The following is a 25,532-nucleotide window of genomic DNA, read 5'->3' as shown; positions in this document are numbered from 1 at the left end:
CAGCAAAGGTCTGGGATTGAAAGGTGGCAAGCAGGTCCGTCCTGCAGGGGTGAGGCCACATGGTGCGGGGGGTGAGGGAGGGGGGTGGATCCTGTTCTACACAGCCTGGGCTGGGACGGAGCCAGCGGCTGAAGGTTAAGTGCTTCAGAGATATTTTTAAACGTCAGGGACCAGTTAATCTAAAAGTGACGCTCATACTCCCGGCAGCGAGCAGCTAGCCAGTTTAGAGTCGGGCCCTTTGCAAACAAGGAGCCCGGAACATGCAACCCTGAAGGCACAGTTGAGGAGACCTGGAAGAGGAAAGGTAGAGGGACAGGTGGTAAGTGAGCTTCCCCCTCCCTGGGGTCCCTGGCTGGAAAGCCGGTGTCCCTGGGGACTGGGCTGTCCTTCCCCAAAAGAGGGCAGGCGGGCTTTCCAGGGGAATGAGAACTCCTGTTCAGTTTTCGGGGAGCTGATCAGAGGGCTGGAAATGGAACCTAGATGAGGAACAGCCATTCTATCCTTCTATAAATGGTTATGTTGCTGGGAATCTCCGCACAGACTCTCTTCATCAGTTCCACAAACCAAAATGGGAGGGTTAGGTTTTAGGATTACTGAACAGGCAGTTGTGTGATTTTTTTTTTTCCTTCCCTCTAAGCCGTCAGTCTTTTTTTTTTTTTTTTTTTAAGATTTTATTTATGAGAGAGAGTGCACAAGCAGGGGGAGAGGCAGAGGGAGAGAGACAAGCAGGCTCCCTGCTGAGCTAAGAGTCCGATGTGGGACTCTATCTTAGGACCCAGGGATCATGACCTAAGCCATAGGCAGATGCTTAACTGACCAAGCTACCTAGGTGCCCCCAAGGTATCTTAAGGAAAACTTTTCATTTTTTTCTAGATGTCCCATCTCTCAGACTGTTACTTATTATTTTTTTTAAAAAAAACAGACTCTAGGGGCACCAGGCTGGCTCAGTTGGTTGAGCGTCTGACTCTTGGTTTCAGCTCAGATCATGATCTCAGGGTCATGAGATTGAGCCCGTGTTGGGCTGTGCACTCAGTGGGGAGTCAGTCTGCTTGAGATTCTCTCTCTCCTTCTCGCCCCTCCCTCCTGGGTCACTCTCTCTCTTTCTCTGTCACAAATAACTAAATAAATAAATCTTTAAAAAAAAAATAAAAGCAGACCAAGAGTAAAGCATTTGTAATGGTCCTGTATCACTAGAAAGATGTTTCATGTTTCTAAAGTGCACTAGGAAGTAAAAGGCAAGCAGCATGGAGTAAAACGGGTCTCCCTGTGCTCTCCTTCCACCTGCCCCTCCTCCTCCTGGTGTGTCCAGTTGGGCATAGGACTTCCCAGACCTTGGGGGCTCCTGGGTGGCTCAGTTAGTGAAGCATCCAACTCTTGGTTTCAGCTCTAGTCCTGAATTCAGGGGCATGAGCTCAAACCCCGCATCAGGCTCTGTGCTGGGTGTGGAACCTAATTGGGATTCTCCCTCTCCTGCTGCCTACCCCCCTCCCACCCCCAATCTTATTTCTAAAGAAAAAAATAACCAAAATAAAACAAAACAAACAAACAAAAAACCTTCCCAGACCTGGTGTCTCAAAGACCTATTCTGGCCTTCACCTGGTACACAGCTGTCTCTCCCAATGATCATAATTATTATTTTTTATTATTATTATTTTACCATCAGTGGGCTTCCGTGGAAGTTGGGAGACCCACCATCCACAGTAGCCCAGGACTGAGGACTGAGGCAGAACTCCTGGGAAGCCAGTCTTTACATTTAAAAACTGCAAAGTAGAGACAATTTTTTATAAACTGTTTTTTTTTTTTTCCTTCTAACAGTGTCTTGGGAAATACCTAGAAGATGTGATTTCCTCACTAACTTCTCCGAGTTTTAAATGGAAAGACTCTGCCAATCCTCAGTCATGTGATTGGAGGTACAAACATCCTCACTTGATGAGTTTATTTAAGCAGCTCTAGGAAGGCTTCTTATGTTTATGCAAAGGAGATTTTTAAAACATTTTGCTTTAAAGATTTTATTTGGGAGCGAGAGAGAGCAACAGGGATGAAAGGCAGAGGGAGAAGCAGACTCCCCACTCAGCAGGGAGCCTGATGCTGGGCTAGATCCCAGGACCCTGGGATCATGACCCTGGGATCATGACCTGAGCCGAAGGCAGATGCATAACGACTGAGCCACCCAGGCACCCCAGTATGTTTGTTTTCTTTGGGTAAATACTTAGTAGTGTGATTACTGGGTCATATGGTAATTCGTTTTTTTATTTTTTGAGGCACCTCCATCCTGTCTCCACAATGGCTGCACCAGTTTGCATTCCCGCCAACAGGGCACGAGGGTTCCCCTTTCTCCACATCCTCCCTGACACCTGTTATTTCTTGTCTTTGTGGTTTTAGCCATCCTGACAGGTATGAGGTGGTATCTCATGGTGGTTTTCATTTGTATTTCCCTGATGATGAGCAACGTTGAACACCTTTTCGTATGTCTGTTGGCCATCTGTGTGTCTTACTTGGAAAAATGTTCAGGTCCTCTGCCCATTTTTTTAAATCAGACTTTTTGTTTTTGTTGTTGTTGTTGAGTTGTAGAAGTTCTTTATATATTTTGGATATTAACCCCTTATCAGATACAGCATTTGCAAACATCTTCTCCCATTCAGTAAGTTGCCTTTTTGTTTTTTTGATAGTTTCTGTTGCTGTACAAAAGGTTTTCATTTTGATGGGGTCCTAGTAGTTGATTTTATGCAAAGGAGTTTTTTTTTTCTTCTACTCAGGGGCTACGTAAGCTCTGTTTTATCACCGTTAGATATGAGACATAAATCAGAGTATTACATGAGATACTTAATCTTCAGGGGGCAATAGACATTTTAAGCTTTTCAAGTGGAGACTTCCTCAAAGCCTTATCCCTGTAGAAACTTGGCAACATCTTATTCTCAGTTTTCCTCTGAATTTTGACTCAAGGATCTTCAAAGGAGTGTGCATCTGGACCCTTCCTCCATGGAAGCCTGGAAGGATGGTCAGAAATCATGCATTTTCCCTGAAAACTTCATGCACGTTTCACGTTCTATTGTAATAGATCTTTGTTATAATAAGAGTCAACTTACTACCATAAAGTAAGAAGGTTCTCCAGGAAGACAGGACGGGTTTGTTTAGGTTTGCTAGACAGTCTGGGCTGCACAACAGGGAACCTGATGTACTGATTACTAAGTGGTTGGCACGCAGCAGGTGTTGAATTACGCACAAGGACAACCCTAGGACGAAGTGTTATTTACTCCATTCCCCCAACCAGGAAGCCAAGGTTTGGAGAATTCATGTGACTGGCTCAGGTCAATCACATGACACATGGGAGAGTCTCCACTCAGGTCAGCCCCACACAGAAGTGGGGCTCTCTGGACCTCTCTGGGCCACCCGGTACAGCACACCTTAGCACCCTTGCCTGTGCTGGGCACCCATAACACAGCCTCACTTTTCAATTAGCCCAGGATTGGTGCCACCCCCTGTTGGACCCGCTAATGCATCTTTTCAAATCAAATCAAATCAATCATGGGTGAGAGTGATAAGAAAGGACAACTCTGCACACACTCTTCCTTCTATTTGGAAGTAAACGGGTCTCAGACTCCAGTAGTAACTAGAATAGTTAGTTATTGGAAATGCCCCTCTTAGCAGATCTTCCTCTGTTATGAGGAAGGCTGTGGTCTCTTATTTCCACATTCCCAACCAAATGGGACTCCTTTGGAGGAATAGCCTATGTAAGATGGAGAAGGGGCTCTGGTTCCAGTTTTGGAAACATTGGGCTGCCCATGGGGAGCTCAGATCCTTTCTGGCAGGACTTCTCAGAGCCTTGAATATACTGACCTGTGGTGGGTCTCTCTAAAATGTGACTTTGGGACTGGGCAGAGGTGGGGACCATCTTTCAGGGCTGGCAGTCCCATCGGTACCTCCTGAGAAGCATGAAATAGTCTCATTTTGTGCCTTCCTCAATTTTCCTTCGGAATCCCGGGAGGCAGGATCCTGCCATGGATAAATGTCACAGGAGTTGAGCTTGAGTACAGGGCTCCAAGGCAGTATGTGTGTGTGTGTGTGTGTGTATGTATGTATGTATGTATGTAGCCAGAGCCAGAGCCCAGCCTCCCACGTTCTGGATGAATTGGAACAGGGAGATCTGCCAGCAGGCTGTTGCACTAACTTGGGCATGGGGCGAGGTGGTGGTGGGCAAGGAAACACACCGACCCTGCAGCTGGACTGTTACGGCCAGCTCTGCCGCTTCACGATGTGACCTTGGGCAACAGATCCCTCCTTTGCCTCAGCTCGTCATCTGCAGAATGGGAACACATACTTCCCGGAGTTTCTGCGGACAAGCAAAGGGATAATAAGGTCGAAGCGCAGAGTTTAAGACCTGGTATACAGGAAGTACTTAACAAACATTAGCCTTTATTATCATTTAGCAATTTCCTTGCTTTGTTGAAGGGTTGCTGTATGCCTTCCACTCTATCTAACCTCCATTTACACAAGAGCCATTTTTGGGGAACGCTTGTGCCTAGGGAAGGGGTCAGGGAGCCTGTACCAGGAATGTTGAAAAATTTGAACAGACCTGGGTTTTAGGCCCCATCTTACCCTCATAGAGTGGATTTTCTAGTGGGGAAGACAGGTGTGCATGCAAGTGACCTTACCCATAACAGTGGTCTGTGAGGAGCCCCGGGAGGGAGAGGACAGGGAGTCACGAGGGCACAGAGTAGGAGCCTGGCATTCTGTGCAGCAGCTCTGGCAGCCCCCTGTGTCACAGGGAGAGGGTAGGGGTGGGGATTCACGTCCAGGTAGTAGCCACTGCCTGACCTTGATGTTCACACCCTCAAAACTCACTGGGGCAGGAAGACCTGCCAGGGAGGCAGGAAGGATGGGCTGGACACAGAGGCGGACCTGGGTCAAGTGGAGGCACTGAGGCATCCCATGGATATTTACTGACCCTTCCGTGTGCTGGGCACTGCACAGTGGGGCCGGGGGTGGGACAGAGCCAGTCCTCTCCCGAGAAGTTTACGTTCAAGGGGGTGGGGGGGAAGAGTGAGTGTATCTGTGACAATGTAGTGTCAGTTCAGCCTGTGGAAAGTGAGGTGAAGGAAAGGGAAATGTCATCAAGAATAAGACCCATGGGTGTCAGGGTGGGTCTGGGTGGGAACACAAAAGCAAAAGCAGAAAAAGGAGCAAGAGAGAACCATGCCAGGGTGCAGTGGTGGGAAAGAACATTCCAGAACATGGGCCCACAAGCACAGAGGGCCCAAAGGGGTCCAGTGGCCAGAGAGTGGTTAGGGGGGCCAGATCTCCAGGGCCATGTGAATCACAAAAGAATACAGTGTAGAGCCACTGAGAATGTGAAATTCAGCTCAGCTGCCCACCACCAGAGTGCACAGACTTGCGGCAAGTTTAACTCTTGAACTCTAAGATTACTCTTCATTTAAAAAAAAGGTGGGGGGCTTCTCATGATACTGATCTCACAGAGTGGAATGATGTGATGCTTATAAAAATGCTTAGTACAGAGCCTGGTACATAGTAAGTACTAATAAATTTTAACAGTTAGTACCAATATACAGGTTTTAATCAGTCGACAGGTGTCTTAAATTTTGGTACAGAAATCAAGTTACCTTTTTTTTTAAAGATATATTTATTTATTTTAGAGAGAGAGAGAGAGAGCACCCAAGTGGGAGGGACAGGGAGAGGGAGAGAGATCCTCCAGCAGACCACACTGGGCTCAGAACTCGACCCAGGGCTTGACACGGGGCTTGATTCCATATCCCCAAGATCATAAGGTCACATCCTGAGCCAAAACCAAGAGTCTCAACCAACTGCACCACCCAGGAGCCCCAACTTTAAAAAAAAAACAAAAACACATTCAGTGGTAGAGAGAATTAGCACAATGCTCCCTCTCTGCATTTACCACCCTCTTCGGTAACCATCAACTTTCTGCACATCCAGTTTCGTCCACCCACACATACACCCTTTTCCCTGTGTTTCCCCCATTTTACTGTGAAAAATTTCAAACCTGCAAGGAAGTTAAAAGAATCCTATGGGAGCACCCCATACACCCATCACATTTCATGTCAATTGCAGACATCAGTACCTTTCTCCCTGAGTACTAAATTGCATCCTGTCTTTAACTAGAGTTCCGGGGTCCCCCAGTCACGGGGAGGGTAGATTGTTTTCAAGCAACTCTCAGAGCCAGATAAATACTTCAGTGCCTATCTCTACAAGAGATGGCCTTTTAAAAAAGGCATTGCCATGATTGTTTCCAACACCATTAACAGCATTTTCTTAACCCAGTACCCAGTTCATGCTCCGCGTCCTCTTTCTCAAAGATGTTGAACTCTCATTCTGTTCCCATCAGGACCCATTAAGGTCCTATTAAGTCTCTCTTCATCTGTAATAACCACCCTGCTGCCTTTATTAAATGCCAGTTACTTATAGAAGAAAGTCGGTCATTTGTCCCGTGGAATTTTCCACATCTTGGATGTGGCTGATGATGTATCTCTCAAGCGGCATTTAATGAGTTCCTCTGTCCCTGTAAATCAGTGCTCGGGTCTTGAGGCTTGTGAATCAGTTCAGGTCCAAATCCTTGGCAAGACTACTTCAACATGCTGCTGTGTCACCGCATGCCGTCTACTACGTGGCATCGAAAAGAGTGTAATGTCAGGTTATCCTGCTTTCAGTGACATGAACTCCTCGGTGCACGTGGGAACCAACGTCAGCCTTATAAAGTCCCTGGCAGGCCTTGACTGAATAGTTCACAAGCCATGGACCGTCAAAGCCCTACCTAGGCCCATGTTATTTCCTTACTAGCTGCAAATGTGGTTTCCTGCTTCCCTCCATCCTCGTTCACTTATTAGCTATCATTCTATAACATACAACTCTCATCCACCATCTGAAATACAGAGCATTTTCCTACAGGAAAGGCAGGATAAATGCTCTGCTGTGTCCTTTTTTTTTTTTTTTTAATCCCCCAAGTCTGTTATCAGAGTCATGATGGTGCCATTGTGAGCTCCCAAGGTATCAGTGAGGTTGTTTTTGTTTTGAGGAACACGATGACTACATGGTTTTTGAAACTGCTTGGATGTATTTCAATCCACTGCAGTGATCACCTTTTAATGGTCCCAGGTATCTCGACTTTGGCAGGGCAAACCCCCTCAGGGTCCTTGCTTTCAGGCAGAGCAAGAAATTGCAACTCACTGTGTACATTTCTGCCCCAGGCCTGGAGTGAGCCATTTCCCCTCAAGCAGTCCTGGTTCCTTGCAGTGGGAAACATACTTAGAAATCATAATCTGGGATAAGGAATGTTTTAGAGGTTCCTCCTGTGCATTGTGGACATCAGGGAGTTGGGTCAAGAAGCTTGTACGTGGTTCAAGTAAGTGATAACAGGGGCTTGACCTTGATCTTAAGTAAAGCACTTGGCACCATGCCTGGTGCGTCATGGAGAGCATGATAAATATTAGAACACTCTCTGTTTGTGTTCTTTATATCAGTTTGTGTAAACATCACCGAAAACTCTCTGAGGAAGGCAGTCTTACCATCCCCACTGAATACGTGAGAAAACCAAGGCACAGAGAGGTGAGGAAATTTGCTGAAGGTCACACAGGAAATAAAGAGCAGAAACAGAACTTGGAGCTAGGCACTCTGGATTCCATACTCCAACCAATACACTGCGTCTTAATTTCAAACCCGGGAATGACCCAAATTGGTTTCTGGCAGAAAATGTGACCTACCAGCAGGGCTGGCCTGCTTACGCTTGTTAAACTGGGATTCCAGTGAGGGTCTCCAGGGGCAGGCCTTGCTTTAGGCCCTCTCCCTGCCCCCCAGGGATTTCTGCAGCCGTGCCCTTTAGCAGGTGCAAATGTGCCCTCTGTCCACACAATTTACCGGCTCTTCCAGCTCTTTACTTAGTCTTTACCAGAGCCTTTGTGAGGTTGGCCTCACTCACAACTGAAGAGCTGAGGTCTAGACATTCAAATCCAGAACTGTCACTGCAGAGTTTCCTGGCTGCTGGCGGTGCCAAGGCTCTAACCCTGATTCTGTGTCTAGAGCCATTTTTGCTTTTCGTTCTGGAAGGGACAGGACAGAGGAGAGGTTGCTCCTTTTTAGAGAGACAAATCACTCATGGGACTCTGACGATTCCACCCAACATTAGCGACCAGATTGCCAAAGCTGGCGGGAAATGCTGGCACGGCCTCAAAGGAGAGCAACTGTTCCCAGAAGGTCAGGTTGACTCAGGTTGGGAGTCACATCACTGCTTTTCAGGTTGGATGGTGCACTGGCTCTGCCCCAGGACTAGGCTTGGGGGAGGCCCTCAGCCAGCAGAGCCAGGGGTTTTTGGTGGAAGGGATAACCCCTCACATCTCAGCTCAACATCAGGGAGAAGACTTGCACGACAAAGTCCCTTGGTCTCTAAGGCAGGGGCTGCTCAGCACAACCCCAAGTAGGAATGTTAATGAGAAAAAGAACGACGGTAATCGCAGAAACTCCTGATGGCATGCCTCATTTATGCCAACCTAAGCAGTCTACATACATGAGTTCATTGACTTGCCCTTCGGGGTGCTGAGGTTGGTCCTGTAACTATCCCCATTTTACAGACGGAACTACTGAGCTCGGGGTTAACTGCTCTGCCTTCAGTCACACTGTGGAGCTGATTTTCCAGGCAGTCAGAGTGCAGAGTCTGTTGACTCTCGCGCTGTAGCTCACCATCACTCCGGGAAGGAGCTGTAAATCCCTTCCACCTCCCGTGACCCTGCAGGGTCATTTGTCCCTGTCCACTGCCCCCCCCCCTTTCTCAGCACCAGGTAGGCTGTTTGGTTCCCGGAGAGCGCCAAAGTTCTCGGCCCCTCCTGCTTCTAGGTTTTCATGCCTCCTGTACCATAGCCCACCAGCACTCTTCCTCCACTTTCCTGCACATCCAACCATCAACTTCGGCAGTTTCTACAAGGATGGCTCAGGTGGGGACCTGCCTCTCAACATTTCTCCACAAGGCAGGCACCCAGCTGAAACCGTTCGGGCTAGGTCTGCCTGGGCCAGCAGATCAACCCCATCAAATTTGGGCTTGGCTCACCAGGTGCTCATTGAGCACCTGCAGTGAGCCTGGGAAAACTGAAATTCACTAGCTTTTCATAAATGGGTTTTCCTCCCAGAAGTTGTCTGCTGATGCTACACATCTGCTCGACTCACATCAGACAGTTTGGGATTTGGTACCAAAGCACAGACATGTAGATGATCTAGACCTGTTCGCATGGTCCTTGGGCTTCTCCGGAGCCCCAGATGTTCTGACAAATGACTAGTTTGAGAACTATCGAGCCTCCCTGGTTCTCATTTCCAGACTTCGGATTCCACCTGTCGAAGAAGGTAGCCCACTAATCAATGGAATCAACAGCCTGCCCCCTGCCCCCTCTTACAAATGGAGGCTTTGGAGTCAGGCAGAGCAGGGCTGAATTCTGTGTACTTCCAGGCTGTGTGACTTTGGGCGAGTCACTACCCTTTTCTGGGCATTGGGTTTTCATGCGCAGTCTGTGGAGTGGGATGAGAACACTACTTCCCCGGAAGCACTTTCTTGAGGAGTAAAGGAGGACCTGCACACAGGAGAGTCACTGCGATGGAAGGCGTCACTGTGTCATCAGCACGAGGAGCTTTAGCATCTGTGGTTAGGGAATTAGGGACAGTGTGGTGTGTGTGTGAGGTGAGGGGTGAAATTCTCTTGCTCTCCCTGGCACTTTGCTTCTCGGGCGAGGAGTCATGACCTCTCACACGCCCAATGCCCTCAGCTCAATCTCAAGGGAAGGCGAGATTCTTGAATCCGTCCCTTCCTGCCCTCTTATCTGCACCGTCATGTGTCATCTTCAGATCCAAAAAATACATATATTAAGATAACAACAAGTATCTTTCACAGTAGAACACTTTGCTAATTGCTGCTCCCGGTTAAGTAACTTTGGCAGTGCCCCATCTTTGTCCAGTGGTGTTATTAATTCACCATCTGGCATGATACCAAGGGCAACCTCTGCTTGCGACATCTTCCCCTCCTTAGTAACCTCCCTCAGAGGCCCAGAGCAGATGTCACTCTTAGTTCTCCCTCATGCCTGTCTCCACCCTTGGAAGGACTAGCCTCTTGATGATTCTGGGAGTCTAGTGGCTAGATCTTAGTTCGAAAGACTTGTTCTTGGTCTGAGCAGGGCTCTCCTGTCTCCCCCAAAGACCTTCTTAGGAGAAGAACACCAAAACCCAGAGAAGTGGTTGTGCTATTTATTTCTTGGTTGCATTTTAGCCCCTCAGCAAGTGGACCCAGGGATTTAGGAACCAGGTCACAGCTCTGAGAAACCTAGCAGTACTGACAGTCACTTTCCAGATCTGCTAACTTGGGAGCCATCTCAGGGCTTATGGAGGGAAATCCTGCCCAGAGAGCAAGAGCACATGAGGGTTAGGAGTGTGGGCTTCCTGACTGAGGCCACCTGGGTCCTAAAAGTCTGAACTTGGGAGGGACTGAGCTTCCAGAGGGGTGGAAGAGCGTGCAAGGAAAAGCTGATGGGAGGATGTGTGTAAAGCTTGTAGCACAAGAGCTGTGTTAGGTTGCACACTCACCAGCTGCTAGTGACAGAAAAACACTCCCAGTGACTTACTAGGCATCACTTCTGATCCCCTGTGGCGTTCTCTAGCACTGCCTTCCTTTCTTTAACCCCATGTCAGCATTAAAAACCACCCCCCCCGGAAAAACAAGAGCAGCAGCAACAGAATCACGCAGTGTCCCTGGGAATGTCCCCGTTGGATGAGGGACTAGAGAAGAAGTTAATCCAGCCTAGCCCAGGCTGTGGATGCCCCAGAGATTTCCGCCTTTTGGGAAGTCACCTGCCCTGCGGTGCCCTCCCTGACAGCTTGAGGCTGGGTGCTGGAGAAGCTGATGAGTCCTAGGGCTGTCCCCTGGGGGTCTGCCTGTCCCACTTGGGCCTGATCTTCAGGTCCTCAGGGAGTGGCCGGGACACCTGACTGGTGGTGCACGGGCACCTGTCACCCAACTGTGAGTCCGCGGTGTACATTTGTGCAGGTGGACGCTGGGCAGAAACCACGCTGTCGGTCACCTGCCTCGTCCTTTGCATTTTGCCACCCCAAGAAGGGGAAGGCCATGTTCAGTGACTATGCGGGTCTTGGCTTCTCCTTCTCCTAATCCTCTGATGTGGGTGGGCCTTTGTCCTTCTGCTTCTTTTTTCTAGACGAGGAACCTCAGGCACACAGCAGGAACACGATGTGTCTGAGATGACAGTCTGTGGGGTGGTGGGGCTGTCACAGTGGTGACTCAGCCTACCCTGAACTGTTCCAGGCGCTGTATCCCGTGTCCCGCACAGGCAATCACCTTGGACTCCTGGTTATGGATGTCCTTCAGCTATGTGGCGGGTGGCCACCCGAAGTTCCCGGAGGGTATTGCCCAAGGCTTACCCCACTAGTAGGGGGCAGAGCCGAGATGTGAACCTGGGTCACCTCCCAGGGCACCAGATGAGAGATGCTGAAGGTCAGTAGATTTTGCCGTGAATGGTGCCTTGGTGTAGAAAGAGCACCGGCCTGGAGCCGGGACCTTAGTGCTGGTCATGGCTATGTCCCTCATTTCACGTGGGACCTCTGGCCTCTGCTCATTTAAAAATAAGGATGTGGGACACCTGGGTGGCTCAGTCATTAAACGTCTGCCTTTGGCTCAGGTGATTGATCTCAGTGTCCTGGGATGGAGCCCCATATTGGGCTCCTTGCTCATCCGGGTGCCTGCTTCTCCCTCTCCCACTCCCCCTGCTTATGTTCCCTCTCTTGCTTTCTTTGTCATAAATAAATAAAACCTATATTTTTTTTTTTTTAAATAAGGACACTGGCCTCACTGACTCCCAAGTGTCCCCTCCTAGGGTGCAGGTTGGAGCAGGTGGATTTTTTGGGAAACTCAGTGACCTATGACCCCTGGTTCCTAGAGGCCGGAGTGCAGGTTACTGTATCCTCTAGTCAGCTTGGAACGCTCACGTGGCTAGCTCCTCTCAACTTCGTTATTTCTGAATTAGCAAAAGGACCTTGGGCCATCCTCTTAGCAGCCGGAGGGCTCTTGGCTACCCACCCACCCTTCGCCCTGACACTCTGCTTCTCTTTCCATCATGCCTTACTTGGCCAAACCCCAGCAAAGTGACTGATGGATAAACACATAGAAACAGAAGGCACTTGTAATTAGGAAAGCATTAGGGGAACACACTCTAGAGACAGATTTGGGCAAGAGGGTGATTATATAAACAGTGAAGTAGGCCTAAGTACAGGAATGTGACAAGCTAAAGGGAGGTGGCCCAAGGGGCTGGCCCTTAAGTTGCTGAGCTGAGATCAAGGGAGGGCTGAGCAAGGAACTTTGCAAATAGCTTATATTTGCGGGTGATGAATAAGAACGTGGCTGACTTGGGTAAATATTCACCCCAGTTGGAGCACTGGCCTGTCCAGACTCCTCCCCCCATGGCCTGATGCATGACACCAGCCTCCTCCTGAAAGATAACACCCTGGGCCCCTAGTCACCCTGTAGGCACCTCTCATACCCACACGACCTTGGAGCTGGTGGACGTGGCCACAGCGATGGTAAGTAGTAGCACACAACTGTGAGTTCATCTTGATGGGAGGAAAAATCCGACTGTGATATGGGACTGATGGTCGAATGCTGACATTCTGCCCTGCCTGGGAACCTTGTAGACCTGGCCAGGTCTGAGTATGTGTTGTAGGGGTGGGGAGCAGCTGGAAAGTAAATCATGACCCCCAACTCCAAGTCCCCCCCGCCACCAGCCCCCTCCAGTCTTCATTTGGTCTCCGTGCTGTACTTGTTGGTACTGAGTGGTTTCCTACATTCACGATGACTGGAGCCACGATTGCTCTGACACCTGGCAGCTACCACTTGGGTTTGGTTGTCAAGAAACAAAAATAGCTTTGGCTGAGCTTGTTTTTCAGGTCAGGTGGATTATTTCAGCGAAGGGCAATAGCTTGGCATGGCATAGTCTGGAGAGCTTCAATGGGTGGACTTCTCTAGCCTTTTTACTGCTCGTGGGATCCAGCTGCCTGCACAGTGCTCCTCCTGGACCACTGTGCATGTCTGGCATTGTTAGTTGACATGTCGCTCTGCTGCTCCGTCTTCCAGGGACACAGCCAGGTGTCTGGTTTTATGATCGTATCCATGTGCTCGTTGTAACACTCTCCCTTTTATGGAATTTATTCATATCCACTTTTGGTGGGAGGGGGACAGTGCAAAGGTATGGGTGTCAGGGCTGGATCTGAACAGCGTCAAGGTGCCTAGCTTCTCTGAGCCACAGTTTACTGAGCTGTGAAATGGAAGTTAAAATAATGACAATAGCTCTAATATCCATCACAGCCATTTTGAAGATTGGAGGCTGGCAGGCTTTCTACACTTGCAATCTGTACATATGTGTAAATGCTGTGTTTCTAGGTTATCCTAGGAGCAAATAAATGCAGGTAAATGGGGTAAGAGTGAGTATCCCCATTTTTACAGATGGGAAAACTGAGACCCGGAGTTTGGAAGCTTTCTCAACCAGTTCCTTTTGTTTCCGTGTACTCACTGGGGAAAAGTTCTAGTATGGTGGCCTTTGGGTCCCATGTCATTACTCTGCAAAAAAAAAAAAAAGATATGTGGGTTTTTCTCTGCAGGTAACCTCTGCAAGGTTGGTGTGGGGTATTAGATCCATGGCCCCTTTCAGAATAACTGCAGATCTTAAAGGATTTTCTGGGTGGGAGAGGGGGCCCAAACTGGAGAGAATTGCTGGTCGCTCCATTCATCAGAGGTTCCAATGTACTGACCTGCCCTGTACCTGCCGCCACAAGCCTGCCCACCTGCCCTCCCCTCATCCTTCTCCCTTTGTCACTCATCACACGGCCTGCCTGCCATCTGCAATGTCCTGCAGCCATTTGCCTAGCCAGCGGGGATTACCTGAGCAAATGCCCAAGGAGTTCTTGTGATGCAACCCTTGCCTAGTTTGGTCAGTTTCCCAATGAGGATCAAAGTAAAGAATGCCTTCTCGGGGTTCCCAGATCCCAAACCGCTGCAGCCTGGTTTTGCCTCGATGTAGCTCTTCTGTCTTCCAGGGGGTGACTCAAATGCTTTTCTCTTTTTTCTAGGGCAAGGAGATGCTCGCATTTCAAATTTATGCAAAATGCCAGCTTGCCTTCACCTATCAGGTGGAGCTCAGTGTATGTGCACCCGGATTTATCATTCCTTCAGTACACGCTTTTGGGGTACCTCCCACGTACCCCACATCAAGCTGGGCCCAAGGATCCTGAAATGAATGACAATTGGTCCGTGTCTCTGGGGGCCTCCAGATGGGCCTGGGGAGACCAGCGAATGCTGTGTTTCTCCGCTGTGTTGTCTTTGTTGCCACAGTGGAGGCCGTGGGCGTGGATTCCTCTACTCCATCACACTCTCCCACCCAGGAAGGATGCAGCCCTCTAACCTGCTGGGCTGCCAAGGGGGCCAGAGGCCTTTGCGACATTTTTGGCAATGCCATCTGCCAATGATTAATTTCCAAATCTTCCTCAGGGGGCATGTGTGAGCCAGCAGTTTCAGTATGCTGACCTTTCTCCCTTTTTTAAACTTTTTGCAATCTTGCTCTGTGCCAAGGAAGAGTTTCATGGAAAGATTTCATGTGTCTCCAAGGAGGATTTTACCATTTGGAAATGGAGGGAGGGAGTAGATCTGGGGTGTTCAGACCAATAGTGGTCATCCAAGGGCAATTTTGTCACCAGAGACGTTTGGCAAGGTCTGGAGACATTTTTGGTTGTCACAACGGAGGGGAAGGGTGCTCCTGGCACCTTTGCTGGGTAGAGGCCAGGGGTGCTACTGAGTACCCTACGAGGCACAGCATGGTCCCCGCACCAGGAATGCTCCAGCCCCTGAAGCCCATGGTGCTGTGGCTGGGGTACCTTGGGGAGAGCGCCGGGCAAGGGCATTCGACAGTTGGGCGCTGCTGGGCACACGCTTCCGTCCATCTGTACATGTTTACCCCCTGGTTTCAGTTGTTTGGGGCGCTGCCTCTGGGAGTGAAAGTATTGGGTCTTAGCGCAGTTCTATGTCCCACATCTTGAGGAACTACCGACCATTTTCCACAGCAGCTGCATCGTTTTGCGTTCCCACCAGCTGCGTGCAGGGGTCTGGTTTCTCCCTGTCCTCGAAGACCACTTGCTGGTTTCTTCCCTCCTTTCCCCTCTTTCTCTCTCTCCCCTCCCTCCCTCTCCTCACCTCCTCTCTTTCCCTCACTTATTCCCTCCCTTCCTCCCCCGGTCTTTTCCTTCCTTCCCTCTCTCCTCTCTTCCCTTCCTCTCTCCTTTCCTTCCTCTCATCCCTCTCCCCCTCTCCCTCCCTTCCTTCTTTCCTTCCCTGCTTTTTCTCTCCCCACTCTCTCCTCTCCCCTCCCACAAGCCATCCTTGTGGGTGTGAAGTGATACAGCACAGGATTTGCATTTATGCTATGACAAGGATACATCTTTCCATGAACTAGTGGCCATTTGTATATCTTCAGAGAAATGTCTGTTCAAGTCCTTTTCTTGTTTTAATTTCAGGTTGTCTTTTTGTTGTTGAGTTGTAAGTCTTATGTATATATTCTGGATATTAAATCATTACCAAGTAATTCTGTATTTTTCCATTCTGTAAGCTGTCTTTTCACTTTCTGCTTATGCTTCTGGTGTCACATCTGAGAATCCATTGCCAATTGCATGGTCATGACGATTTACTCCTATGTTTTCTTTTAAACTTTTTGTGGTTTTTAGTTCTTATATGTAGGTCGTCGACTCATCTTTTTAAGAAGGATTTATTTATTTTAGCGAGAGAGAGAGCACGAGCAGGAGGGGCAGAGGGAGAGGGAGAGAGAATCCCAAACAGACTCTGGGCCCTCATCAGGGCCTGATGAGGGATGAGGGTGTGTGGGTGGTGGGCTCAGTCTCATACCCCTGAGATCATGTCCTGAACCCACATCAAGAGTCAGACACTTAACCACCTGAACAACTCAGGTTCTCTAGTTTTTCACTCATTTTGAGTTAATTTTTGGGTATGGTCTGAGGTAGGAGTTCAACCTCATTCTTTCACTTGTGGAAATCAGTTGTCCCAGAACCATATGTTGGAGAGACTATTCTTTCCCCTTTGAATTTTTTTTTATTTGTTTATTTTCTTTAGTAATCTCTATACCCAACGTGAGGTTTGAACTCACAACCCCAAGATGGAGAGTTGCATGCTCTTCTGACTGTCCAGGTGCCCCTCCCCCACCACAATGGTCTTGATATTGTCATATAGAAAATCTACTGGCCATAGATGTATGGGTTTGTTTTGGGACTCTTCATTCTGTTCCATTGGTCTAGATGTCTGTCTTTATGCCAGTACCACACTATTTTGACTATAGTTTCACAATAAGTTTTGAAATTGGGAAGTGTGAGTCCTCCAACTTTGTTCTTTCTTAAAGATCGTTTTGGCTATTTGGGTTCCCTTGCAGTTCCGTATCTGTATATTGCTTCAGGGCATAGGGCCACCTTACCAACAGAAAGTCTTCCAACTCACCAGCTCGGGATGGCTTGCATTTATTTAGGTCTTCCTTAATTTCTTTCAGCAATGTTTTGTGCACCAGCATTGCACAGGTCTTTTACCTCCTTGGTTAAATTTAATCCTAAATATTTTGTTTATTTGGATGCTATTGTAAATGGAATTGTTTTCTTTTTTCTTTTCTTTTCTTTTTTTTAAGATTTTATTTGAGAGAGAGAGAGAGAACATGAGCACACCAACAGGGGGAGTGGCAGAGGGAGAGGGAGATGGAGAAACAGGCTCCCCACTAAGCAGGGAGCACAATGAGGGGGCTCAATCCCAGGACCTTGAGAGTATGACCTGAGCTGAAGGCAGATGCTTAGCCTACTGAGCCACCCAGGTACCCCCCCCTGGAATTGCTTTCTTTTCTTTTTTCTTTTTTTAAGATTTTTATTTATTTATTTGACAGAGAGAGATCACAAGTAGGCAGAGAGGCAGGCAGAGAGAGAGGGGGAAGCAGGCTCCCTGCTGAGCAGAGAGCCCAATGTGGGGCTCAATCCCAGGACCCTAGGATCATGACCTGAGCCAAAAGCAGAGGCTTTAACCCACTGAGCCACCCAAGCACCCCTGGAATTGCTTTCTTAATTTCCTTTTCAGATTGTTCATTGTTGGTGCACAGAAGTACAACTAATTGATCTTTTATCCTACAATTTTGCTTAACTTGTTTATTACTCCTATTAGGGTTTTTTGTATGTGTGGGTTCTTTAGGATTTTCTGTACACAGGTATCTCTTGCTTTTTGAAAGTTCACGTTATACCACTTTACTTCTGCAAAAGACCTATATTAGATCTACACTAGTACCTATTTTCACTAACTGGAAGAAACCCAAGGAGGAGTTTTGCTTTTAGGAGAAAAGGTGAAAAGTGAAAATAGCATTCAGCGTTTGTTTTGCAGAGAGCTGTTAAAGGGGCAGCTTGTACCCTGAGCAGCGGCAGTGGCACTGCCAGGCTTCTTTGGTAAGAACTACACTCAGCACCTCAGCATCAAAGCCACCATAGCTTTGAACTATGTCTGTGAGCATCTGAGCTTTGTCTTGATTTATTTTGTGTATCCATTAGCAAGATGTGTCCTAAGCTACCCAGAAAAGCCTAAGAGAAGTTATTTCATGGGTCTAGGAATGCTCAAAAATGTGTCCATATAAATTAATGGTAATTGCTTCTTTGCTTTATGCCATTTCAACTTAAAAAAGTGTTTCATAAGAACTTCTCTACTTTTGGATAGTAGGGAAGCCTGTATAGGATCATGCCGTCTATGATTAGAGATGATTTTATCTCTTCGTTTCCAATTTGGATGGCTTTTATTTTTTTTTCTTGTCTAATTGCTTTGGCTAGGACCTTCAGTACAATGTTGAATAGCAGTGATGAAAGTGAGCATCCTTGTCTTATTCCTGATCTTAGGGGGAAAGCTTCCAGTTTTTCACCCCTGAGTATGTATCAGCTGTAGGTTTTTCATAATTATGCATTATTACACTAAAGTTCCTTTCTTTTCCTATTTTTCTGTTTTTTATCATGAAAGGGTGTTGTATTTTGCCAAATGCTATTTTTGGTATTAACTGAAGTGATCATGTGGTTTTCCTCTTTGTTCAATGAATGTTCAATGAACATTGATGGATGCTGAACCACCCTTGACTGACTTTTCTTTAAAAAGAAACTTGATGGCCTTAAAAGAAAAAAAAACCCTCCTGGTCCTAGGTATAACTGGAAAATACCCTTGACAACATTTCGGAAATTCTGTTGTGCAAAGACTGTAGGAATTATTCGGATTACATGGTTCTAGGAAAACTTGAGAACTTTTCCACTTCCCTTATGAATATGATGTTAAGGGACGCCTGGGTGGCTCAGTGGGTTAAGCTTCTGCCTTCAGCCTGGGTCATGATCTCAGGGTCCTGGGATTGAGCCCCACATCGGGCTCTCTGCTCAGCAGGGAGCCTGCTTCCCCACTCTCTGTGCCTGCCTCTCTGCCTAATTGTGATCTCTCTCTCTCTCTCTCTGCAAATAAATAAATAAAATCTTTTTTAAAAAAGAATATGATGTTGAAATTTAGAAAGAAAAAACCTTTTATTTATTTTTTAAAAATATTTTATTCATTTATTTATTTATTTGACAGAGAGAGAGAGAGAGAGAGATATCACAAGTAGGTAGAGAGGCAGGTGGGTGGGGTAGGGGGAGGAAGCAGGCTCCCCGCCGAGCAGAGAGCCCAATTCGGGGCTTGATCCCAGGACCCTGAGATCATGACCTGAGCCAAAGGCAGAGGCTTGACCCACTGAGCCACCCAGGCACCCCAAGTAAGAACCTGTTAGATACTAAATTGATATGCTTGAGCTTTACGGTCTAGCCTTTTATTTATTTTTTAATATTTCTGTATCCCTGTGGCAAAATTTGTTCTGAAATTTCAACATGTTCAGTTTGTGTTTTTGTTTGCTTCTTAACAATATTTACTTCTGGGGCTCTTGGGTGGCTCAGTCAGTTAACTGCCTGCCTTTGGCTCAGGTCATGATCCTTGAATCTGGGGATCAAGTCCCACATCGGACTCCCTGCTCAGCAGGGAGTCTGCTTTTCCCTCTGCTCTCTCTCCCACTCATGTTCTCTCTCTCAAATAAAATCTTTTAAAAAAACAATATTTACATCAAATAACAATGATCTACTCATTAGTAGGCAGAGTTAGTGTGCCAGGAAGAGGCATGGGTAAGAAATCAGAATATCTGGATTCATGTCTTTGGCAAAATGAATTTCTGTCTGTTATTAAGCTCTCGCTTTAAAAAAAAAATTGATTTGAGAGGGGGAGAGAGAGCATGTGCAGGGGCAGGGGGAGAAACAGAGGGAGAAGGAGTAGCAGACTCCCCACTGATCAGGGAACCCAACATGGGGCTCCATCCTAGGACCCCGGGATCATGACCTAAGCCGCAGGCAGCTGCTTAACCAACTGAGCCACCCAGACACCCTCCATTTCTTTCTTTCTTTCTTTCTTTCTTTCTTCTTCTTTTTTTTTACAACTTAATAATTACCTTTTGTTTCTCCTTTTTTTCGCTCTATTTTTGTTTTGTTTCTCCTTTTGTTTCTCCATTTTTGTTTCTCCATTTTTCAGTTAATGGGCATTTGGACTATTTCTACTTTTTGGGTGTTATGAGTCTGTAACAAGAGCCCTTTAAGAGGTGTGATCTGTTTCTCTCTTCCATGCATGTTTCTGATTCATGGTGAGCGTGTGTTCATGTACCTAAATTAGAGATGAGAGGCTGAGATCCCGAGGCGTTCAGAAATGTGCCGAGGACCACGGAGCACATTGTGGGCAGAGCCGTTTTGCCCACTGACTTTGGCCTCTGACCCTCTCAGCTGAATGCACAGAACCCCAGCTGCTTCTTGCCCCATGAGCCCCTTGAAGATGGAAATAACTCAATTTCATAGACTCTGAAATGTCTTTTCCTTTTTCCTTGCAGGTTTTCTGAATGATATTGCTTCTTTTTCTATCCTGTTTGATTTTCTCCTGCTTGACCTTTTCCTGGTTAAAAATCTGGGGGAAAATGACAGACTCTATGCAAGTCATCAAGAGTAAATCAGAAGGGAGCTGTATCCCAAGCCAGAAGCCCTTTCCAGCCTCAGACAGCTCAGGGGAGCCACCCCAGAAAAACAGTGACTGCAGCCCTCTGCCAGAGACTCCTAACCAGGCCAAGCCAGCCTCCCACAAAGGTCCCAAAGATGCCTGTCGGCAGAGAACTTCCAAGCCACCCCCACACCAGAATCCCCCAGGAAACCCCCGTACCTCGGATAACACCCCTGCAGCACTCCAAGCCAATGGGACGGGGACCGAAGGCCTGAAGACCCTGGATACCAGTGGCCCCCCATCTCCAGCCAAGCCCCAGGGCCAGCGAGCCAGACCCTTCTCCAAAGAAGACGAGAAGCAAGAGCACATCAAGAGGCAGCTGATGACCAACTTCATCTTAGGCTCCTTTGATGACAACTCCTCTGATGAGGACCCTGGCGCTGGCTTATTCCGAGAGTCTGCCCGGAAGGGCAGCCGGGCCAGCCTGGGGACCGTGTCCCTGGAGGCCGCTCCGACTGTAGGCGAGTCCGAGAACCCCGTCCCCACTATGAGGTAACGTGCCCTGGGTCCTCATGACGGGGGAGCTCAGAGTTAGGGTGAGGGCTGCCCTCTTCCCTGCTCAGTCAAGCTATCTGCTCATGCCCACGTGTCGAGGGTAGTTACGGGAAATGCGGGAAACGTAAATCTTGCCTTTTTCCTTCCTTCTTTTCAAAATTATTTATTGAACATCTTACCGCATCTACAGGGCCCTATGCCAGGAGACTGTCCTTTTAGAAGGACTTGCCTGGTCGGGGAAGATGGCCTTGTGTGTGATTTGTTAGAATTTAAACTGTGTGAGCTAGGGCTGATAAGAGCCACACGGGACAGTGGGGGCCTGGAGGGAGGGCCAGTTTTCCTGCCTCCTGACGAGACAGTCATGTATTTGTTCGCTGGTTCTTTCAATGGGTAACTAACAACTGAAATTCATGCCTTCCCCTAGGGGTGCCTTCAGAGCAGAAACTCAGGTATGTTTGCTGGAAACCAGTGCCCATAGGTCCCTGCTGGTGGGAGTGTGTCCTAGGTGTGCAGTTCTTGGCTTTGTTTGTTTTTGTGGTCGTGTTCAAGCTTTGCCACCTCCCTTCCCCAATTACAAACAGAATACAGTAGTTCCAGGTGGGAAACGCAGGGAACAGACAAGCAGGGAAAAGAGCCGCCAACCATCACTCCGCAGGTCAGAGAGCTCTCTGCCCCCCTTCCAGGGTTTCTTCCCTCCTCCTGGTTTTTCCCTCCACTAGGGGTACAATCTCACTAGCTGTTCCTTTCAGCACCTCTTGTATTCTCTCTCCCAAATGTGAAAAGCTTTATGAGGAGGTGGCTTCTTCCATTCAGGCACCCATGTTCCCAGGGAGCTTAAGTTGAGCCCTGGTGACTGGAAGTAGAAGGTAGAGAAAAGAAAAAAGTCAAGTATTCCCCATCCTGATGATCTCCAGGGTGAAACTAGTTTGAGGTTCTGGAAGGGTTCAAGGAAGGGAAAGCTTCAGGGTCTGGTATAAAGTTCAACCTCGGCTCTGCCGCCCTCCACCCCCTACTGTGTGACCTTGGGCATGGCATTCCCCTCTCCCTGCCAGTAGCTCCTCATCTGGAAAATGCTCACAGGATTCAGTGGGATAATGTTTGTGAAGTATGCACGGGGTTGGGTGCACAGTAGGTACTTAATAAGTGGTAGATTCCCCTACAGCTCCCTTCCTTGGCTTGTTCTTTTTCCCCCACCCCCAGCACCCACTTCACCCATCACTTTCACATTTATATCAACTATCCACTGATCCCTTAGAACAACAGTACAAGGCTGGTGGCGGTGCGTCCCTATTTTATAGATGATAAAACCGGGGCTCAAAGGTGAAGTGCCTTTCCCAAGATCACACAGCTGGGAGGCAGCAGAGCGAAGCTTCGAGGCCAGGTTCTCCACACTGCAGACGGGGTTCCACTGTGCCTTGGTGTGGTCCCTCCAGTGATTGCCAGCATTCGCGTTTCTCTGAACTGGTTCTTAACTTTCAACATGGCAATTTCGATAGGGATTAGGGAAAAGTAAGTGAAATGAATTCCCCCAAATTGACAAACATCCAAGATTATGTTAGAAGTGGATGTCCGACCCTGGGTTGCTAAGTGGTATCTAAGTAGGCCAGGTGGGCGAGATACATTTATCACAACAGCCCCAGTGGGAAGCAAGATGGATACATTGCTACTTTCAAGGAGCATCCCAGCAGGGAGATGGGAAAAGTACAAATAAACAGGTTAACTGATGATCTCTCAGTGTGACCAATGCCAGGAGGAAGACAGGTTACAGGAGAAGGGGCCCCTGAGGGGATCTATTTTAGAATGAGGTGGTCAGGTCAGTAGAGAGCTCTCGGAAGAGGCAACTTTCAGATTAGACTTGAGCAGGCCAACAGAACTTTCTGCCATGATGGAATGTTCTAGAACTGTGCTGTCCAGTATGGTAGCCTTTAGTCACCTGTGACTATGGAGATTGACCTGTGGCTAGTGTGACAGAAGAAGTGAACTTAAAAATTTAATTTTAATTACTTAAAATTTAAGTAGCATCATGGGTCTGCTGGCTATTATAACAGCATAGCTCACTGTCTTCCACCACCAATTTTAGGGGTCTTTGCTGGTTTGTGCTTAAACCACAGCTTTTCTGAGCTGGTGAATTTATGAAGGCAAAAGATCCTTAACTAAGTAAGGACCTATCTTTGCATGACAGCAAGCCAAAGTATTAAATGAGTTTTCTGCCTTTGTATCTTCATTATGTAGAATCTTAGCACTATAGGTAAATCATTTATCATGCCTTATCCCAGGACTGGGGGGAAGGGTGTTCAGAGAGATCTTGTTTTTTTATAAACTGTGGGGTGGTGGGAGATGCAAAGGGCTATAGGAGGGCACAAAGAGGACACTGCGCTGTGTGACCTTGGGTGGGACCCTTACCCTCTCTGAACCTCTACTTCCTCATCTCCAGCATGAGGAGGCTGGAGCAGCCCCCTGAAGTGTGACACAAATCTCACTGGGCCTACGGTTATTTTGCCCCCAATCGATGTGCTTTTCTGAGTCTGGAATTGAGGATTTTGGCACCTAGGACAACTCAGGTAGTTCTGCTGGTGCCTCCCAAGATACTGGCATTTCTGTGAGGAATGTTGCAGGCTCCAGCAAGGGCCCCAAATGAGGGGACTCTGATGAAGGGTTCGTTGTTCCTAATGACCTGGGGTGAGAATCCCATGGGGCGGTATCTTCAGGGAATCAAGGCTTAGACCCTTGTCCTGGTGCTGCTGTCTCTGGTGGTTGGTTGGATGAAAAAGTTGATGTCATAACCTGTGTGTTCCTGCCTGTTGGAAGCAGTGATATCAGAATGAAGGTGAGGGTTCCATCATCCTCTTGTAGAGTTTTTGCCTCTGATGTTTTTGCATCTTTGGGACCTTCAGTAGCCTGGTGCTTGGCAGTCCCCACCTTGACCCTTTTGCTCACATCCATTGGTAGTGTCTTGGGTCAACTCTGAAGAAATGTTCAGGGGGACCTCCCAATCCCCCTCAAACCCTCCAGAGTGTTGCTTTGCGGAGAGCCACTGCTGGACTTTTCCCCTTATACAGGATGGAAATGCCTCTTCCCTGGGGCTCACAGGTCAAAAGCCCAGCCCACTTTCAGATGTGGGCAGGTAACTTGCAATCATCTGGAGGATTGAGGGAATGAAGCCTGATATAGAAGACCAATATGGTGATAAAGCATCCCTGTTAGAATCCCAAAAGCTCCCTGTATTATTATTTTTTTCTGATCAGGGGCTAAATAACCTGCACTCTTGGGCACATCGCCTAACTTTTGGGGGCTCAGTTTCTGCAATATGGTGGCTGGGAGTGGCGGTTTCAACTAGTGCTTGCAGCCCTTCCCATGTCACAGACAGAGCTGAGACCTTGGTGGGGGGTGTTATTCCAGGGGTCTGCACTCATGTGGAAGCCACAGCAAAGCAGTGGCAGAGGTATGTCTGTGGATTCTCCTGCTGCAGGCAGGTTCTGCAGAGCCACTTGGTCTCTGTGTCACCTCAAGGTCACCTTGTGGTCCATGCTGCTTCCTGCCAGGCCACGAGCCAGGCAGCTGGATAGAAAAAGTGCCTGTTTACTTCTGTGGCTTGTAGGGAGCTCTTTTTGAATGATCTTCAACAGGGCCTTTGTCTTCCCCCTGTGCTCTCACGTTTCCAGAATACTTACACTTGCATCCCCCTTTGTGTCGCTGTTCCCTCTGAACTGAGATGCTCACTTTCTCCTTCATGCCCTTAAACCTCCCCCTAGGGCCTGCGTCCAGGTGTGTGACCTGTGTGGTCAGCTCTGCTGTCACCCTCTTGAAATTCTTATTAACTTTTGAACAAGGGCCTCTACATTTTCATTTTGCACCGGGGTCCACACATTCTGTAGCCCATCTTGCCTGCCCTTCAAAGTCACCTCCTCTGAAGGGCCTTCCCTGTCCTTTGCCATCTTTATTTTTTTTAATTTCTATTATTTTTTAAAGATTTTATTTATTTGAGAGAGAGAATGAAAGAGTGGGCACATGAGCAGGGGGAGGGATAGAGGGAAAGGGAGAAGCAGACTCCCAACTAAGCTGGGTGCCCAACTCGGGGCTTGATCCCAGGACCCTGAGATCATGACCTAAGCCAATGGCAGACACTCAACTGACTGAGCCACTCAGGTCCCCCCTATGCCATCTTTAAAGTATTCCCTACACGGCCCTGTTTCTTGATTGATTGCTCTGGTGTGTTTTCACAATACTTAATCACTCCTGGAGATTGTGTCTTAAATTTCCTTATGTGTTGACTTGGTTGTTACCTATCTCCTACACTGGCTGGCAAACTCTGTGAAAATGGGGACCATATGGGTCTCTGCTTTTCCCCACCTCCTAATCTAGTGTGGGCTCATGGTAGATGCTGCATAAATAAATGCATGAAGCAGTGAGCAACCCAGGCTTGCCAAAGACAGAATTCTGCATTCCTGGGGGGATGCAAAACACTTAATGATTGATCTAGGAATGAATGAATGAATGAACAGATGGATGGATGTATGAACAAATGAATGGATGGATGAATGAATGAATGAATGAATGAACAAATGGATGCATCAATGGATGGATGAAGGAAGGAAGGAAAGAAGGAACAAGTGGATGAATGGATGGATGGATGCACAAACAAATGGGTGTATGGAAGAATAGATGAATCGATATGGATGAATGCACAAATTAATAGATGGATGAATGAATGAGTAGATGGATGGATGGGTGGATGGATGGATGGATGGGTGGGTGGGTGGGTGGTTGGATGGATGGGTGGATGGATGGGTGGGTGGGTGGGTGGTTGGATGGATGGATGGATGGATGGATGGATGAATGGGTGGGTGGATGGATGGGTGGGCGG

General features: G+C 47.9%; 1 protein-coding gene across 1 annotated transcript in view; it reads left to right on the top strand.

The window, feature by feature from the left end:
* The first annotated feature begins 185 nt into the window (after nucleotides 1-185).
* ACACB (acetyl-CoA carboxylase beta) overlaps nucleotides 186-25,532 on the top strand; it is a 117,469-nt gene continuing 92,122 nt past the window's right edge. Inside the window, exons 1-3 of the mRNA XM_032847433.1 lie at nucleotides 186-319; nucleotides 1,816-1,910; nucleotides 20,010-20,665. Of these exons, the coding sequence (XP_032703324.1) occupies nucleotides 20,019-20,665 (647 nt within the window). The 5' untranslated portion in view covers nucleotides 186-319; nucleotides 1,816-1,910; nucleotides 20,010-20,018. The remainder of the gene's footprint in view (nucleotides 320-1,815; nucleotides 1,911-20,009; nucleotides 20,666-25,532) is intronic.

The sequence above is a fragment of the Lontra canadensis genome, unplaced genomic scaffold (genome assembly GCF_010015895.1).
Source record: "Lontra canadensis isolate GAN:19392208 unplaced genomic scaffold, GSC_riverotter_1.0 scaffold187, whole genome shotgun sequence".
In the NCBI taxonomy this organism is placed as follows: Eukaryota; Metazoa; Chordata; class Mammalia; order Carnivora; family Mustelidae; genus Lontra; species Lontra canadensis.
This window is presented reverse-complemented; position numbering and strand designations above follow the sequence as displayed.